This window comes from Mycteria americana, chromosome 1 (assembly GCF_035582795.1).
Source record: "Mycteria americana isolate JAX WOST 10 ecotype Jacksonville Zoo and Gardens chromosome 1, USCA_MyAme_1.0, whole genome shotgun sequence".
NCBI classification, from domain to species: Eukaryota; Metazoa; Chordata; class Aves; order Ciconiiformes; family Ciconiidae; genus Mycteria; species Mycteria americana.
In genome coordinates this window covers 220,571,328-220,591,209 of record NC_134365.1, presented here as the reverse complement: position 1 = coordinate 220,591,209, position 19,882 = coordinate 220,571,328, and the positions used below count along the sequence as shown (strand labels likewise).

The 19,882-nt window shown below is 39.7% G+C and overlaps 1 protein-coding gene across 1 annotated transcript in view; it reads left to right on the top strand.

Moving 5' to 3' along the window:
* FCHSD2 (FCH and double SH3 domains 2) overlaps positions 1-17,701 on the top strand; it is a 164,728-nt gene extending 147,027 nt beyond the window's left edge. The window contains exons 13-20 of the mRNA XM_075491298.1: positions 4,817-4,978; positions 10,158-10,292; positions 11,111-11,194; positions 11,327-11,504; positions 11,870-12,090; positions 13,064-13,193; positions 13,359-13,441; positions 15,400-17,701. Of these exons, the coding sequence (XP_075347413.1) occupies positions 4,817-4,978; positions 10,158-10,292; positions 11,111-11,194; positions 11,327-11,504; positions 11,870-12,090; positions 13,064-13,193; positions 13,359-13,441; positions 15,400-15,483 (1,077 nt within the window). The 3' untranslated portion in view covers positions 15,484-17,701. The remainder of the gene's footprint in view (positions 1-4,816; positions 4,979-10,157; positions 10,293-11,110; positions 11,195-11,326; positions 11,505-11,869; positions 12,091-13,063; positions 13,194-13,358; positions 13,442-15,399) is intronic.
* The last annotated feature ends 2,181 nt before the right edge of the window (positions 17,702-19,882 follow it).

Here is a 19,882-nt window from a genome sequence, read left to right as displayed (position 1 = left end):
TGGATTCCAGCATTCCTGTGCTTACGACACTCAGCTGCCTTCCTGGAGATACTTAGTGTTGCTGGGAATGGAAGTGGTTACTTGATTTAAAATATGTTCAAGTCTGTGAGATCCTGTCAGTGGAGGTCACTCAGTCAGGAAGTATGGCATGTGTGTCTGCTGGAGTCCCTTTTGTTGAGGGGGAAAACCAATGATTAAAGCCTTGTTTAGTTTTTAATTTGAAATATATGATCTTTTGGAGGGAAGAAGGCTTTGGGAGCTAGTGCGTCCTTTCTTAAGGGTACTGGAGTCTTGTGTGGTTTTGCAGTGCAATGCAAATCTGTGATTTGCCGGGAAGTACCCCATGTCTCTTCCTATTGCAATGCATCGCTTTCTGGCTACCTTCCCCCATCAGAAACTGCAAGAGGAGACTGGGCAAGCTGAAGTTGCATCCTTTGTGCAAGGTGGGTCCCTCCATGATGAAGTCAGGACTCCAGAAACCTCACCTTCCAAAGGGAAGAGCCTACCTTGTGCCTGGGTACAGAAGAGCTTGTTGCATGACTTGATGCTGGTGGAAACACCAGTATTTCCTCCAGGCGATCCCTTGTTTCCCTCTAACTTAACATTTTATTCCGGCATAATGACAGGATCAAACCACAGCTGATTTAGACATAGTGATATTTGAATGAAGTGCTTGTATTTTTAAATATGTAGCTGTTCCTGTGTGAGAAGCAGGATAAAGTTATACTACTGTCTGGTATTTTTTTTTTTTCATATAGGTAGGAAGCTGTTAACCCTGGTCTACCAGTATAATTATTTAGGTTAAAATATATGTGTATGCTTGTAAATAACGTTATACATCTTTCAAGTGCAGGCCTGACCTAATACTGTAAGTACTTTTATGGCTTGTCTGCAATGGAATGAAACTCAAAACATTTGTGGTTTGGAAGAACCGTTTGTTGAATATTAAGACTACTGTGTGTAAATAGAGTGGGGTAACTCGATGGGGTTTGCTGGGTACCTTGAATTAAAAACTCTTGCCTGACCCTTAGCAAGTATAGTCAAGGATCTTGGAGCAGCTTGTTTATTTGAGCTAACAAGTTTGTACAAACAACATAGTTTACAGCAGACTGAGGACTAATATGAACTACAAATGTTTATAGCATGCCTAGGCTAATGTTTATTGCTGTTGCATAACTCAAGCTAATTGGAAATTGCATAACGAGGTAAAACAGCAAAACAACTAGGCTGATCATTTCCTAGGCAACTTTTGTTGAAGGCAGACAGAAAATCCTCCTAATATAATGTCAGAATATAAAGACAAATTAGGGGATAGCTACTTTACTCCACAAGTATATATATACACAGGGAGGCACCTCAGCTCGGTAACGTGATAAAACGGGGAGTTTCTCATTACCAAGCTAAAGCAAATGACTTGCATTCACCTGCATTAAGTCAACCTATCACCGTTTCAAAACCCAAACCAATAAAAGGATGATGCGTCCACCGAAGCCGCTAACCCACCCACGCCCTACCACAGTCGCAAATCAACCCCATATGAATCGATCGCCTTTGACTAGGTTGTTCTCACAGTCTGATCTGCGTGTTAATGTGCGGCTGCCAAGGTTGGAGCTGACCATGCTCCAACATCGTGTGAGCAGGTAGTTCATCTTGGCTGTAGGAGCATCCAAATGAGAGGCAGGATCGGTGCTCATCTTCACCGGGTGCTGGAGAGCCACTCATCTCCCCTTCTATTAAAGCAGATGTAGTTAGAAGGTGGTTTTGTTCAAAATCTTGAATACTTATTAACAGGAGAGAGGCGTGTTCACGTGCAGAAATTGGCATCCCTGGATTCAGCTTTTTTAGTGCAACCCTTCTGCGCTAACATCTTTGGTTTAAAAGTGTGTTCTCTGTTTAGCTTGATATAGTGAGAAATCCACTTCTCAATTTGATAAGTGCTCCTAAAACATCTTTTTCCAAGGAAAAGGTTAACGATTAATTAAAATGATTATTCTTTCCATGTTCTTACAGCTTTAAAATATACAAACTAATAGAAGTAGGGGCAAAAGGAAAAAATCTAAGTGAGAGGTATTGTCTTTCTAAGACCAATAAAGGGATAACATGCCTACTCCATTCACCCCTGGAACTCAAAACTCTAACACCATCTAACTCTCCTGATTTCAGACTTTCTCATAGCTATTGCTTTTGTAAATATTGACAAAGTTTGGGTTGGGGCTTGGGCCACGCTAACTTACAAGGTTTTCAGAAGATGCTTGAAGCCGCAGTGGAATTGAAAGGAAATTCCGCCTTCCGAATGTAAATGCTGATGTGTGGATCGATCTTTGGACTTTTCATTCTTTTTAAATCAGTATTTTCTGAATCTTGACTGAAATAGTGTGACGCATATTAATATATTTTACTTTTTTCCTCATTTTCTCGGCTATATGAACAGTATTTACAGTACATGTTAATCATTCACCTGAAGACCACTTGCACGGAGAAGTGGAAACTTCACTTGGCTAGGTGGCTTTGGCTTTTCCCGTGGGAAATACTTCTTAAACTTATCCGATCCTTCAGTCTCCCTTCCTAATTATGTGGGAGAGTGTGTGCATGCAGGAGTACCCATATGAAGATACGTTTCACGTAATAAATTTTACTCTAATAGCTTACCTACTTTTTAAAAATCACATTTCTTCTAAAAGGAATTAAAAATAATATCTCTTAAAAGGAGTTTCATTGTTTGAAACAGGTTTAAGGTCACCTTCACAATTAGTTTTAAAATGAAAGTGGACCCATGTTTGGGGGTTCAGCTGAATGAAAGTTGTAGTCATTTATTTTCTGACTTACCTTCTTAATAGAAAGATAATAGTAAATTGCAGCAGCAAGTCAAAAACAAGAAAAACACAAGTATCATTTCCGCTGAACACAAAATTTTGTGTATAGTAAGGATATTCATAAGAGAGAGAAAAATCTATGTAGCACCAATGGGCATTTTAATTCACTGAACATATATTCTTACATAGTCTACTGTGCTTCAGCCAGTACAGAAAAAGTAATTTCCCTCTAATTTTTGCTTAGACCCATCTGTTTTTGCTGGTTTTGCTTGGTTTCCCAGTGCTGCTGCTAACTTGACCTATCGATACAGGCAGAGATGCTGAAGTAAGGTGCTCCTGATCCCTGCGGAAGGGGCTGGAAGGGCGAGAAAGGAGGTGAAACTTTGCTACTTGCACAGTAACTTGCTAAGAATGAACAATGCTGTGAAAGGAAATGCAGGAAAAACTCCAGGGCAGTTCCGTGGGTTTCTGTTGTTGCCTCCATCAGTGACTCGACTGTGGTCTGGTGAGACCCCCCTGCAGTGCTGCGTCCAGCTCGGGGGCCCTCAGCACAGGAAGGACATGGAGCTGTTGGAGCGGGTCCAGAGGAGGCCACAAAAATGATCAGAGGGCTGGAGCACCTCTGCTGTGGAGAAAGGCTGGGAGAGTTGGGGTTGTTCAGCCTGGAGAAGAGAAGGCTTTGGGGAGACCTTATAGCAGCCTTCCAGTACTTAAAGGGGGCCTACAGGAAAGACGGGGACAGACTTCTTAGCAAGGCCTGTTGTGACAGGACAAGGAGTAATGGTTTTAAACTAAGGGAGGGCAGATTTAGGCTGGATTTAAGAAATAAATTGTTTACAATGAGGGTGGTGAGGCACTGGAACAAGTTGACCAGAGAGGTAGTGGAGGCCCCATCCCTGGAAACATTCAAGGTGAGGTTGGATGGGGCTCTGAGCAACCTGATCTAGTGGAAAATGTCCCTGCCCATGGCAGGGGGGTTGGACTAGATGACCTGTAAAGGTCCCTTCCAATCCAAAGCATTCTGTAATTCTATGACTTGCTGAAGGACTTTTGGTAAATCACTTGATTTTTGTTCCTCTGATAAGCAAGTGCAACAGGATGATGATGGTAGGGCTGGACTTGGACATAAATGTCCTTGATTTTATTCCTAGGTTTGCCTCCCCATTTCTTGATGCGATCGATCTTTGAAATTCTGCTTTTCCGTTCTTGAAATTCTGAATTTCTTCATGCTACTCTTTCCATTCCTTCTGTTTACATTGTTAAATAATTTGGATCAGGGTGGTAGCTTGCCATGAATTTGTTAAAGCCTTGGCTCCGTCAGCCAGAAAGCATGCCAGGATGCTGAAGTGAACCCAGCTGTCAGAAAACCTAAATTTTCATTCTGTTCTAAAGACAAAAATCATGAAACTGTTTGTTGAAGTGTGATATTTGTTTAATTTTGGAATTATTAAGATATTCTGTTTCCATAACAAATAAGCTTCCTGTGATCTCTGGCAAGTGCTGATGGAAAATAGCCTCATTTGGGGGGTGGGTGGGTTTGTGCGTGTGTATCGCATCAGGATATTTGTGTATCACATCCAGTTTAGTCACCAGCCGAGAGGGCATCCAGGGTCTGCAGCCCAGGAGTATCTCTGATTTTAAAAATACCGTGAAGCACTAGGTTTTTTCTGGGTTTTTGCACTTTGAAAATAATCTAAACTAACCGACCACTGGAATATAAGACTAGAAAGTTAGCAAAAACTAATGGATGTTATTTTAAAAACACCAACTTGTGAAATTGGCTGTGCCTGTAGTTTTACATCTCTAGAAAACCATTCCCCGTCTCTTGGCCCACACCACATTCCTGCAGGCAAGGAAATGAAGAACTGGACTCGTTTCCGTGTGGAGCAGCTTTCGGAGCCACCGGAGTAATTTGTGGATCAGGAAATAACGCATTTGAATCGTGGCAAGGAGTGAAATATAATCTTGAAAGAATTCTGACTTGTGCGTGTTTATTTCCTCAGATAATTAAGCTGAAAGCAGAAGCCCGTCTTGATCTGCTGAAGCAGATCGGTGTGTCCGTGGATACGTGGCTAAAAAGCGCAATGAACCAAGTGATGGAAGAACTGGAAAACGAACGCTGGGCCAGCCTGCCTTCGGTGACCAACAACGGCTCTTCACACCTGGTACGGTTTCCAACGTGTAAAACTCGCTTCATCTCCATGTAGCTCTTTCCTAGTAGCAACTCCTAACTTAATATTGAATATAAAACAGAATTGATAATATTTGGTTGTTTGTTAGCTAACTGGAAAAGGCTTGTAGCTTTACGTGCCTGAAGCATGTGTCTCAATTTCATGGAAAAAAAAAAAAAAACAAACCAAAAAAAAAAAAAAGGATTTCTGGGTTCTGTTGCTGAGTTTACTTTAGATTGATTTTTCTGACCTTGGATAGGTGCCATAACATTTATTTGCCATCTCCTGAAAAGAAAAATGTCTGCGTGTTTCTTTGAAGTTTCATTAATAGTTTACGATGTTATCTGAGATACTTGGATGAAAGGCTGTATTTTTCCAAATGTTTAGAAAAATGTAGACTCTACCTCATCTCTTCAAGAGTCATTTATGTGCAGATGGCAGTGAAAGTCATCAAGAAAGCAAAGCCTGTTTTCCAAATTGATTTGGATATTTGAGATGAAAATTTGATTCATTAAAAATCAGTGAAGGGCTTTGGAAAACAGGCTGTCCATTCCTGTGAGCAGGGTTAGATGTTTCCCTCAAAGATTTGTCATAGATTTAGATGTAACCACTATTCACCTGCAAGTTGCTGCCCTGTTATTTGAGATACATTAAATATTTGACTTTTTCTTTATGACTAGCTAGTTTCATTAAAGCAGTACTGAAGTTAAATTGGAACAGACCACAAACCTGATCACTAATGCATTTCATCCAAAGACTTGGTAACTTCTTAAACTGTTAAATTCAATTGTGTGAATATGTCTTGCTGTGTCCGAAGTCACGCGAACTCTTTTGAAACTTTCATCAAAACTGAACTAAAAAGCGACTTGGATCAATGGAAGATTGGTAATGATTTTTTACTCAGTAGTACGTAAGACTAATTGTGTTTGTAAAGTCTATAGCTGGTTTGCAAAATAGGCCAGAAACATCTCCCATCTGTTTAGCTTGGAAGAAAGCACATTTTTATTCAAGAAAGAATTCAAGAAAGAATAAAAAGCAAACTCTCATTTCTCTCCCCCCGCCCGAAGAATGCTATGTTTCAAAAAAAATAGTGATAGCTGAATCGAACAGCTGCCTGAACCAAGAAACTCTGTTCAGAAAACAGGAACTGCTAAAAGAGCTCATGTTCTCTTTTTTTAATTCCCCTACACGGCATGCGATGCTGAGCTGTCACCTTTGGCAGTAATACTAACCAATCTGTTGCTCTTCACCAGTAACCAACTAAAATAAAATTCCTGAAGGTTTAGTCAGTTTGCCTCAAACAACTTTGAAATTTTCTGTGCGTGTTTATATATTTAATATTTAACAAAATTCAGAGGCTTTATTAAAGTCTCAGTTTGCATGTGGATACTTTCCTAACTATAGTCTTCTGTAACTATAACTCTAGCTTCTATAACTATAACCATTAAAATTACTTAGTTCACACTTTCTTTTTAATCTTAAATGCTTTGAACAGCCAGAATATATCTTCTGTATGACAAAACTTCTAGGGGGAATGGGAATGTGGTTTTTCATTGCATTGCAAATGGTTTGGAGAATGGCTTGCTTTTGCTGACCACCTAAGAGAAACAAAATCTCCATTTCAGCAAGTATGCGGTATCTACACACAAAAAATCCTGGTCGTTCCCATGTTTCTTCATGCTTTTCTACTTCTTTATTGTTTGCTTGGTAATGGTGGCAAACCCTCAGAGGGAAAGGTTCTTTTGGATGTACAGATGTTTTCATCTATGTCAACTTTAGTTGAAAAAAGTGAGCGAGCACTGAATGGAGTCTCAGCAAATCCTGAGACTCCTGAATCCACTCTTTGCTTTCTTCAGGGTGTTAGGATGTTTCTTCTAGGATGTTACACGCAGGGCTCAAACACAGTGACAGTGGTTTGCAGTGTTTTATTCCCATGGTTAGTAGTGTAATTAGAGATTAAAGTTGGAGTCTGCAGATCCAAGCTTCAGCCTTCCCAAATCCCAAAGGAGTTCTGCCGAGTTTCATTTCAGATCCTTTCTAGCCAGGGTAGATGAAGATATGTTACATAGCTGTGTTTAACAGTGGGGTTTTTTTCCCTTTCTTCTTGTACTCCACCTCCTTTAACTTCCCGTTGTGCATGTTGGATTCTGCCCAACACCTTGTTCTCCGTCTCATCAGACATGCCAACAGTTGGCCCTGGAGCCAAACCCCGTGCTAGTCCCTGGCGAGCCAGCAGATGCCACAGTGTGGGAGGTTAAAGTCTGATTCTTATTTTCCCCTTTTACACTTACGTACGCTCCCGTATAAAAAAAGATGCTGTTGACCTTGGCAGGCCAGATGAGGACAGCCCGTAGATGGAATTCTTAGAACTGTTACCGAAATTATGTTGCTTGCAATTACTAGAAGAATTACGGCAGCATATAACAAGCAGCACTTTCACTTCATCCTTGAAGAGCGGGCAGTGTTTAATGTTCAGAAACCCGCTAGCTGCCACCCTTACATCCTGCACAGCTTTGCTTTGTGTCGGTATTTGTCATGATGCAATTCGGTCAGCAAAGCTCTCGATGTATTTTCTTTCAAAGAGCTAAAAAGAAGAAAGCAGCATTGATGGCTTGATACTGCTGTATTTATTTAACCTACTATGTTAATGTAACGAGCTGAAGGAGTTAACATCCCATCACCTATCCAGTTGGCTCACTTTCTGATACAATGATGAAATGCATAATCTTGGGAGGGAATACTTTTTTTTCCCAGTGTACATGCCCCCAAAAGTTAATTGTCGTTTTAATTGTCATCTGGAAAACATATGCAATGCTGCTTTGACATCTTAACATCGTTGGGAAACCTTTATGCTGCCTACAACATATGTATTGTAAATATTATGTAATTTATTCAAAAAAGGAAGAGGGGGGTTTGTCTTTATGGGGTTTGTGTTTTGTTTTCTATTCACTGGGACTTGAAGCAGTACAGTTATAAGAAACATTTGTACAGTAGGAGTACAATATTGCAGAGTTAGAAATAAAGTTTGCAGTTGGTACGTTTACTGTGAACATCAAAATGGATGCTTTTAACTGTAAAGGGTTATAGAATCTTTTAACTGTAAAAGGTTATAGCATCTTTCAACTCCTAGGTTACTGATTCGTATTCAAGCCTGATTGTCACCTGATAGCAGCAACCTGTGCGAAACAAACTGTGGTTTCAGCCCCTAAATACACGTATTGCAAACTGCCTCTGACTGATCGACACCTTCGGGTGCTCCGGCAGACCGCTCTGTTAGTGAATCGGCAGGAAATTTCAACCTTTTTTGGCTCTACAGGTTGTACATCCAGATCAGGCTGGTGGTGGTTCGGTGTAAATGTGTTCTCTCTTGTTGCCAGGGTCTCTGCATTGCCAAAGATAGATAAAAAAGGGCTTTTGGTATATTTTTTTGGTATCAAATCTCTTTTTGTGTAGGATATGCAACAAACCAAGATGTATACATTTGCATACCTTTTTTCATACGTATAATCGAGCTATCTTGCCTCCTTCTTACCTGCATTTATTCCTGTGTTTGCTCTCTGTTACATACCTTTGGTGTAATTGTGGGTGATGTATTTATTCTTTGCTTACGCTGTCTCTGTAGAAAGATGAGCTTTATGAAACAAACCGCTAAGTTTTCTGTATCATTAATGCTGTTTTCCTTCTGTGTGCCTACTTTGCAAATGATTCTATTCAAGGAGTTTGAGCAGCCCACACACTGACAATTAAAATGTATTTTTCCTCCTCGTGTTAGAAAACCAGGACCAGATGTTTTATGAACAAGTCTTTCTAGACATGATACACTAATTTCCATGATGTTTCATTCGGCTGTCAGCTGAATGTCAGCTTTTGCTGCTGGGACATAGACCATGCACCGCAAAAGGCAGCTAAGAACTAGAGGGGGAAACCTTAAATTTGCCGTAATTTGTAGTCGGCTGTTAATATATCAAAGCATTAGCTAGGTAGGATAGTGATTTTTTTTTTGTTACCGCAACATCCGTGAATGCATTTAAGTAGCAGTGGACGCAAACTGCACTTGAATGAAAATGAGTGGGAAAAAATAATATGAATTACAAGGACGTAGTCTAGAAATCATAACATAAAAATTAATCTAAGTTAGAAAATGATGACGCTTTGTGACTACTCCAGCTCTAGAAGAGGAGAGATGTTACAGAGCAGAGGTATGGAGACAGCTGGTTTAGGGAGCCTGCACAGTGCCTTTCTGGTCAGCCTAGCTTTTTGTTGCTTTATCAGCCTTTTAGTTTTCATGAGGAATACCAAATTCACTCCCAAATTAAAAGGAATAAATAAAGGGAAGATGGCAAATACATAACAGTGTTGCCTTTGATTCGAAGGGCTTGCCTATTTTCACATGAGATAAAGTGTTTATTCAAAATTGAATCCAGGCACCAGGCCAAAGCACAGCTCATGTCAGCGTTGCCCAAGCTACATTTATAGAAACTTGTATTTTTCCAGCATATTGACTTCAGTTTTTATTTAAACTTTTATAGCTAGTTTTTAATCATCATTCTTTCTCTAAGGACTATTTTTTCATAAGCTGCAGCAAATCTGTTGTGCAGAATACACCAACTGGAAGGCTGATTTTTAAAAAAAAATTTCTCAAGTTGAAGTATTTCCACTGCAGTTTCATTTTATAACTTGTGGTTGCAGGTACGTTAATCTTTTAATAGCATAAATTCTCAGTGAGTGACTTTTTTTTTTTCCATTAAACTATTTGCTATGCCTCTGAAATGGCATCTCCAAAGTACATTAGTCACTGTTTCACAGCTTGTATAAAATAGATAGCAGTCCAGCAGTTGAATTGGAGCTTCCAAGATCTTCTACAGTTCTTTTTGAAGTCCACGGGCCTGTGCTTGAATGAAGAAATACAGCTGAGTTAAGCAAAGATGTAATTTGGTGGCAGCTCTTATTCTTTCGCTTCCCTGTATTTGCTTTGTTTGATGACTGCTTTCCTGATGTTATTTGAGAATCGTATCTTGAATATTAATGTAGGCATTGGTTTTATGCCCAGTTTCAATAATCGTAAGTAGTAAATAAAACCACACTGAAGAATATTGATCAATTCATTTTTATTGTTATTTCTTCACTTATTTTTATTTGATGGTATAATGCCAAATTTAATTTGTTTTAATAGGTTAATGCTGATGCAGAAAAGGAAGAAGGTGAAGAGTTTGAAGACAGCATGGATGTTTTTGATGACAGTAGTTCTAGTCCTTCTGGTACTCTAAGAAATTATCCTCTCACCTGCAAAGTTGTTTATTCATATAAGGTTTGTGACTTTTTTTTTTTTTAACGTGATTAGAAAAATGAATTATGCAACAAACAAATAATAGACATAATTGTTGTGTGGGAGTTTGAGGTAGAGTGTCAGCATTTGGCTCAATAATGGTGCACATTAAATATATCTAACACCTCATTGTGAAAAACTGCAGCAGTGTAAAATCCATACCGTTGTGAAACACGTTTGTGCTACAGTTCAGCAGAGGACTGAAGTCCGTGCATGAATTGAAGCATGCAGAGGTATCCCTGTCTGGCTTCAAGGAGACCAGTTGCCATTAGAAGATGTTGTAATTTCTGTTGCTGAGCTGGTGTGGCTGTATTAGAAATGCCTCCTCAGTGTTAGGCGTGCTTCTACGCTGTACAACAAAGCTCCTCTTTGTACTAGAATAGTGAAACCACCATTCATGAGTTAAAGCTTTGCTGACAAACTGCATTCATGCTATTTACTTCTGCTAGCGCTGCTAGGTCAGTTGTAAATCACACCGCTGCGGTAGCCGAAGCCGGTGGCAGGCTTCGTCTTAGAGTACGGAGTAATTAGGGTTTCAAAAGTAAATAGCGTTCGACGCGATGGGTGGTATTCAGGATGCTTCCATCTATCCTCTTGAGTGAAAAAGGGTCTTGGGAATGTCAGTAGGTATACAGAAGAACTCTTATTAATATATTTTAAAGTATGCTACATCATAAAATTTTCAATTTTTTAAAAAACATAAGTTTTAATAAAAGTCTGGATGAGAATGTTCTTTACACTGCCTGTCCCGTGCACCTGAAAACACTTTTATTTTCCAATCTTCCTGTTATATACTTCAGGCTTCTCAGCCAGATGAATTGACCATAGAGGAACATGAGGTATTGGAGGTTATTGAAGATGGAGATATGGAAGACTGGGTAAAGGTATCATTTTTCTGAGATTGTTTTCTTTTCACTATTACCTTTAGAAATAGAACTTGGGATGAGAGAAAGTACTTGGATTATTTTCAGAGTACTACGCAAAAGCAGGGCATCTTTTATGTCGTTTATTTACAGGCACGGAATAAAGCGGGTCAGGTGGGTTATGTGCCAGAGAAGTACCTGCAGTTCCCGACATCCAGCAGTCTGCTGAGTATGCTACAGTCCCTGGCGGCACTGGATAGTCGATCACACACCTCAAATAACTCCACTGAGGCCGACTTAGTCTCAGGCAGCCTGAATGGAGACTCCAGTGGTAAGTACCAATAAATAAATAATTAGTATATTAAGCTTGTTCTTGAAAGCATTCTGCATATTGAGTTTGGATGTTGCACATGAGAATTTCTCATATTTGACCTGTATCTGAGCACAACTGTTCTCAGTAATTATTTATCTCGTATCAAATCTGCGTCATTTACCTGGCTATCTCATAGAGTTGAGATTAACTAAAATTAAGGAAAACTAAAATAATTTGACTCAGCAATTATAGAATCATAGAATCATTTAGGTTGGAAAAGACCTTTAAGATCATCGAGTCCAACCATAAAAGCATGTATGGTACTCAGAATGTTTTTTAAGCTCATGCCAATTACACTGTTTTTTGTCTCTTCCGTTCTTCAGTCTGTTTTGTAAAAGCACTTTATGATTACGAGGGGCAGACAGATGATGAGCTGTCCTTCCCGGAAGGAGCGATTATCCGCATATTGAACAAGGAAAATCAAGATGATGATGGCTTTTGGGAAGGAGAATTCAACGGACGCGTTGGGGTGTTCCCATCAGTATTAGTTGAAGAGCTTACGGCCTCAGAAAATGGAGAGACTCAGTGGATTGGAGATATTCAGGTATGTAAAGAGTTGCGGTGCTACCTCGCACGTATGATATTAGTTTGTTAGGACCATCTTGGAAGGCTGCAAAGATCTGCTGCTTCTTTAGGAAAAAAAAATCAGAACCAATTTAAGAAGAAAAAAAACCCTTTTAGTTTCTTACCCAGCCTAATAATTATCAACTGATATATTTTGGCAAATGTAACAGATTTGTGAATAAAGGAAAGCACTGGGGTAGAAAGGAAATGAACCAAAGGAGAAAATTCACAGTCTACTTCCTGGAATTAATTTATGACATAGACTGAGACATCAAACAGAACCTGGCAAAAAGAGAATTACAGGCTCTCTCAGCCCTAATTTAATGTTTTCATACTTAAATCTGTTCTGTATCCTCTCAATTTTTGAAGGGCAGAATACTGCCAAATACTGTGTTACAGTGATTTTTGCAAAAATGTCCTCAGTTCAGTATAGTTCTGTACTCCTTATATCATATTAGAAAATCAGACACATTCTCATGTGTAATTGTGGTGCTAGAAACTGGACTTCCATGTTCCCTACAAAATAATTTCTCCAGTATTTTTATTCTTTGATTTGAGAAGACCATGAAAGCTTAACATTTAAATGATACACATGCAATTGAGTTGGGATAGAACTCATGATCTTAACGCTTTTGTGTGAATATATGTGGAGAGGCACACTTGGCCAAATGACTTTTTTCAAATAACCTTCAAAAAGTCTGTCTAAATTATCTGGGAGAGGATGAAAATTTCTGCCTAGTGGCAACCTGTGATTTTAAAAAAGATATAATCCCTGTTGGATATCTTGGCTTTCCTTCCTAAAGGTACCTGACAGCACTTTTGACAGATAGTTTTTTCTCCAGATGAAAGTTCCTAGCATACTGATGTGTCAGAGAACTTACTGCACCTCGGTGTGTACATAAAAACAGTCGAGGAGTAAGGCTTTCTGCAGCCCCTCTCTCTTTTTAACACAGGTATCCCCGACTCCGAAACCTAATAATGCCCTTCCACCGCTGCCGCTGTATGACCAGCCTCCCACTAGTCCCTACCACAGTCCGGATAAAAGAGGTTCTCAGTACTTCCCCAGATCACCGTCAACTAACGGTAAGAAATTTTGTGATCGTAAAAGGAACATTTCAGCTAAATGCTGAATTTCGAATGGTCACGTTTCAGAGAGGGGAAGAAAAAAAAAGGCATTTTTTTCAACATAAAGTTAATTCAGCAATACCGAGTGGCTTGTTTGTGATGGGTTGTTGCTTACTCTTTCAGAAAACAGCTTCAGTTCAGAGTCCCCTGGATTCTCACAGCCTCCGCGAATTCCTCCTGAAACTTCCTATGGCAAACTGCGACCTGTAAGTTAGAAACAAATACTGTTGTTTTTATTGAGGCTAGAAAGTTATAAGGCCAAGCCTAGGTAAATCGGGATAGGTACATTCAAAGCAGGGTGGTGATGCAGCACCTGATGATATGGCTCTCTGTGTTCTGCACATCCAATTACTATGTATCAAAATGCAATATCTCAGATAAATACTGGGAGGAAAGGTCTGTTCACTCCCCTTTGATAATACTATAGATGTGTCAAAAAGCTGTAGAACGTGAGAGCTATTTGAGATTAAGTGAAAGAAGAAAACAAAGCTGCGCTTGTTTAAAGAGTAAGTCATTGTGTTTAAAGATGACCTTGGATCTTATCCCTTCCCTATCCTTCATCCAACCTGCCCTTCCCTATCTGCCTTTATAGATGTAATGCCTGCATGTCTCTCCGTGAGGCATATGAATCATGAAATCTAACCTGGGAGGAAATTACACCTATAACAATAGTAAAATAGATGTTAGTCGATAAACTTATACTGCCCTTTCAGGTGTTAGGAGGTTATTTCTGTTCTCACTGCATGTAACAACCCCTAAACAGAACTAAAAAAAGAGGTGGTGAATAAATGCCAGAACAGTTTAATCATATGATTTGTACAATTGCTCCTCCTCCAGAGGCTGTGTTGCCAGCCACACAATGTGCCGTCAGACAAATCTGCTATTTGACATAATATGTGGTCCTTTAGGGTTGCATTTAGGGTTAAATTTATTTCCGAACCCCTTAATTTGAGAGTTTTGGATTACAAATTCTTAATGATAAGATCTATATATTTTGTGATGTCTTTGCTGCCTTGAAAGAGAGATTTTGCCAGGAAAGGAAAGGAAGAATTTAATCACTTAGACCTTGCAAAATCCGTCTCCTAGGATTAACCTTGAAATCAAGTTTTGGGGGTTTCAAAGTCCTAAACCAAATTATATTAAGATGTAACATTTGTATTTTCCTGGCATCCTCAATGAATGAGGTTGCAGAAAAAGAGCGTTTTTGGATATTCAAAAATTATATTCCGAATATTCCAGTAGTCAGTGAGTTAGCCTTATTCATGGACATACGCAAGGCAGAGAGAGTACTGCATCGTTAAGTATTTAAGTATTGAACAGAGAAGTTTCACGTTATCTTATTCCCTTGTGAAAAGACACTGATTCAGCTTTTCCATTTTGTAGATTTATATTTACTTCATGAGTTTCTTGCAACTGACTGTCTTTTCAAGATACTACTACAGTGTCATGCCTTAATGAAAAGGATTTCTCTTAGTTGCATTTTAAATATGCCTGGTTTGAAAATATTGTGAAGTTTGTTCTGGTATCGCTCCACAATTCATGTTTTCCATAGCAAGTCACTCTGGTGTATTCTGAAATCATGTGATAAAACCCCTGCGTGAAATGCTGTTAGCGCTTAAGGTAATCTCTGTCAGGAGCAATAATATCTTTATTGATGTGGCAGAGTGTAAAAATAGCATCAGATTTCAGGTGTATATCGCTCAGGTCAGTGATTGATTAAATACAGGTAAGCTGCTTAGATGCAACAAGGCGTTCTTGTCGTTTCCAGTCCACATAAGTTCCAGGCAAGGGTGTCATCAGATTCCAGCATTTGATGTAAAGTCCAAAGTCTGTCCCAGGTTTATACACCGGATTATCTGGGAGTACAGGCAGAATAGATAGGTTATTTCCCTCGGTATGTTTACACTGTCATGATTGCTAGTCATCCTGGAGAAAAATCACCTGAGAGTGGTGACAGTTTATAAGGAAGAGCCTTGATGGCTTAACTGGAGACTGCTGGCCCTGAATTCAGCTGGTTACTCACAGTAGTTCTGTTGTTTTTAATATACGATCTGTATATTTGCGTCATCTTGCGGTATAAGCCCGACGTTGCAGTTTTAGTCTATACGAGTTCTGAAATTTTGACAGTTTTCTGATAGTTACAGGTTGGTTCTGGCTGTTTCAGGTGCGAGCAGCTCCACCACCCCCTACACAGCATCATCGCCGGACAACAGAGAAGATAGAGGACGTGGAAATTACTCTGGTGTAATGATTGGACTAGTTAAGTAGTAGTGCTACAATCAAGACCAAACGTGGTATTTGGTCAATCTCGTTTTTAGGCACCTTTGCATGATGAAGACTTTTAATAGAGCGAGAGATAGGGAGGATTTTATGTGGCAGTGACATGGTGGATTCCTTCCCACAGTCATGAATATTTTGTGCCTTTTCTTTGTTTTGATTTATATACATCATTCTTCCTCTCTTAGCACAAACCAAGACGGGCCAAACAGCGAGCAGAGGATTGCCTTGGAGCAGGTTTCTCTCTTGGCTGAAGATGGTCAATTTTTATACGGAGGCTGAGGAAAGAGCCTCATTCATGCAACTTAGTCATAGCATACTTCGATCACGTGCATTAGTACAGTATATTACTGTTGCCATAGGAATGTGTTAAAGATTGTCAATTCTTCAAGTAGCGTTACTTGTCTGATTAGGTATTAATCAGATCTTGCGGAATGAAAAAGGGAACTGAAAATTAAGTATAAGGAGAGGCTGGCTCCTCTTTAATCCCCTTGCAGAAAGGAAGAAACAGGAAAATAATCTTATAGATGAGGAAAACTGATGCAGATCATATGGCGTTAATTACATTAATGCACACCTCTTCAATAATTAACAGTTAAACAGAACTAAATGTTCTTTGTATTAATATTTATGCAGTACATTTAGTAATAGAGTATCTAATATGGAGGTGCTGAATTAGTAGCAACATCTTGTTCCATAGCATAAACCAACTGGTAGAAAAGTAAGTGAGATTTTGTCTAGATCTGGAAATTGAGCTTCATTTTTTTCTTAGCAGATTTTGGGGGTTTTGGTTTCTTTTTTAAAGTATTTGGGTCACTCTTATCCCAGTTATTGCCGTGTACTTTATTATCCAACGTTAGCAGTATATCTTTGTCATCAAAACATCTGGCTAGAGTTAGAAGTTACATTTAGAGTATTTACATGCATTATTTAGTTGTTGCATTGGATGGTCCTGTAGCATTTTCCCATGCGAAGCCCGTTAACTAGCCAAAGCCAGAGAGCCAGGAAAAGCTCTGGTTTCTGCGAAGCCTTCAGACTGCCTTTGTGGCCAAGACTGTCATCTCCAATTCCTCGTAGGCAAGAAATAGAGAGTAAAAGAATTTCAAAACTAATTTTCAATTGGAGATCTCTGAACAGGAAGATCTCTGAAAGGAAGATCTCTGAGAAGGATCTCTTGTTCTTGTTGTTGTTGTTTGAAAGAAAAGGGCAGAGGATATTCTGAGGTTTAACATGGAGAGAAGTGGTCAGAGGAGAGGGAAAAACTGGATGAAAATAGGTTTTTCTTTGTGTACTTAGTAAATTATTTTCAGCAATCTCCATCAGATCAAAACTTCAGTTAAAAGGCATCACAAGGTTGGGTTTTTTTGAGCTGTTATATGGGTTCTGTTGAATGCGCTCTTATGTCTTCATTTTTTTTTTCTAAGCCAGTAAGTTTTCTACCTTTAGTTTACTAACAAGGGCTATTTTTTGAGGCTGCATTTACAAAAAAAAAAAAAAAAAAATCATCTAACAAGATTTTATCATAAACTTTGCACATACTTGTAAATCCCAACCCAAGCTGGGTCTCTGAGACATCCGTGTTTGCCAATCTCCTTTCCCAGTGGGATCTTTAACCAAGAGTGGGGCTGTTTGAAGAAAACAATTCATGGATCAGTTATGGAATCGGTGACTGTCCAATGAAGTCTTTTCCATATTTTTCATTCTTTTGCACCTCTTGTCCTGTTGATCTGTTTGAGGTCTTTTTATGTGTTTATCAAACTTATTCTTAAGTTTAAAAAAAAAAAAAAAAGTTTTTAAAAAAGATTTAACTGTTTGCAAAAATTTTGAAAGCTTCACAATGCAGAAGAAAAGCAAGTATTGCCATAATGTTCATGTTCAATTTCTTTGGCCAGTTTTTCTGTGTCCTTCATACCTGGACTTTCAAAATTCAGAAAGTGTTATTTAAAGTCTCTTTAGTTGTATTTTTAAATATTTTCTGTAAGAGCTGCTAATTTTATTTAAAAAAAAAAAAAAGAAGAAAAGTTGTAAAAATATGCCTCCTTTTTACCTATGATTTCTTCATACAGGGCATGTATTCGACGTATCATCGTGTACAGCGTCAGTACACTGAAAGCATAGGTGCAAATGCTTTCTTTATATTGGCTGTAAAAAGTTTGTATTTATTATGTATAAAAAGTTGAATAATAAAAAAGTGGAACTAAATCCATGACGTTGTCTCGATACAGACACCGCTCCACCGGTGGCAAATGTCGTTAGGAGATTTGGGCATAGATCCGTGACTGAGGGAGAACCTGGCATTTGGGGATAAAAATGTACATTTTCTTGGGTATCATTTTTACGGTTTGTGCTTTGACACAGAAATTGGAATCTCCTGCTCAGGAAAATGCTTACGCACATACTTAAAGTGGTCTTTAAACATGGCTTTAAGGTGGTATTTATATGAGGAACAAAATTATGCCAAAAGTGGAGAGCCAATAACAAAGCTCCAGTTATCAAAATAACTGCTTAATAGCCTTTGTGCAATTAGGATAATTGCGTAAAGAAAGAGAGGGAAAGTGTGATTGATAATAACTCTTCAGTGTCATTGTCCTTTAATAGGGTTGATTTGCCTAATTGTGTGAGGAGTATTTCCGCTGCATCCCAAACCTTCTCTGGCTTTAGGATCCCTTCATCCTCTACGTTTCCCTGTTAACATTTTCTTGCTGGCACTCAGAAGCCACCCGCCGGTGACCAGCTCCTTGCTTGGCTAATTTCAGTTTCTCCAAGGTGAGTGCTTTTTGCCTTAGGTGCCAAGTGATTCGTGCTGATTTCCTCCCGATTTTTGCTTTCAGCTGTTTGGAGTCGAGACTGTAGTTTACCCCGTTTGAACACAGCTCACTGCAGTAGGGCTCCAGCACGATCGGCCGCTGGGCATTGCCGTGGTGTTGGGTTAGATCTTTAATCTTTCATTTCCACTGTTCACACAGAACTGTTATACAGGCTTTCATCATTTTTTCCCTGAGCTCCTGCAGCCTCTTCCTTTGAGAAATCCCATCTTCCCCTGCTTTTTATATGCATTCACGGTACTCCTCCAAAAATGATTGTCCTGGCTTGCTGCTTTGACCGCTTTGTCCTTTTCTTTTAGCTTCTTGCTCGTTGCATCTCTCCTTTTCTTGCTGCATCACACACAAACCTCTTTGCTTGTGATTCTTTTCACCGTCAGTATCGCTTATAGATGATGTTAATCCTCAAATCCACCGATGATGCCACTTTTCATTTCTTCCATTTTTTTAAGAGGCCGCCTTCATGCCTCTACTGTTTCTGCTTCCCCCTTCCCTAAAAGCTGTGCCGTGACAAAACAAACCCCGCAGATAATGCCCGTTCAGCAGGTGTGCTGTGATTGCATCATTCTTGCCATTAACATGAGCATAACTTATTTCCATGAAAATCTCTTCACCCTGAAGTGCTTTCCCAACTGAGCAGCAAGCCCCCGTTGCTGCCGTTTGCCCGCAAGTGGGAGATGGCTGCGGTTTTAACAGCACGCGGCGGCCATTCAGAGGCAAAAAAAGGTGCTGAGGGAAAACAAAGGCTCTGTGGTGATATATTCTGCTTGGGATATTTGGAACTTGCCCACCGCAAAGGTTGAAATGTTGGTCTCTGGAAGTTGGCAGCAGGACCATCGCTGTCTCCGTTAGAGCCGGGGTTTCCTCTGATGGCTCTGGTTCCCAGATTTTCAAAAAGGATAATGAGACCGAGACTCGACAGGAGTGATGAGGTAAATGATGTAACGTACCTTACTACAAATTAATCGTGCTGGGGTTTCTTTTTGTTTCGTGGAAATATTAAAAGAAACCCAGGCGCGTGGGTGAGTTCTCTTTCCCATATAGCACAAGCATCTCTCACTGTTAATAGTAATTAAAAAGGAGAACCCACCCACCCTCTTCTCCAAATAAAATATCTTTTGCTTTTCCGCATACAACGTGGAGGACTGGCTGCTCTGCAACTTGCACTTTTTTCATTCTTGCTCTTCCAGCAAGGTCCCTATAATTAATAACCTGCAAATCTCAGCACGGCAGAGGCAGGAGGAGCAGGAAATCTACCCTAATCAGCCTTTCCTTGTATTGAGCCTCCCAGGAAGCTTAAGAGGGGAGATGCTGCTGCCGCGGAAAGCGTCCCCTCCGTTTGCAGATCTGCTGCCCTACATAAAAATGATGGGAGGGATGGGAGGAAGTACGCTGTACCCTTCTAGCCTACATCTGGCCAGCTCTCTTCAAAGAGCTCGGGGATATTGAGACCTCAGTTCAAGGCACAGAGGGAGGTTGGAGAAAGTGAGGGGTAAAAGGAAAGAAAACTTAACTGAAGTCAGGGATGCAGCAAATGAGCCAATAAAA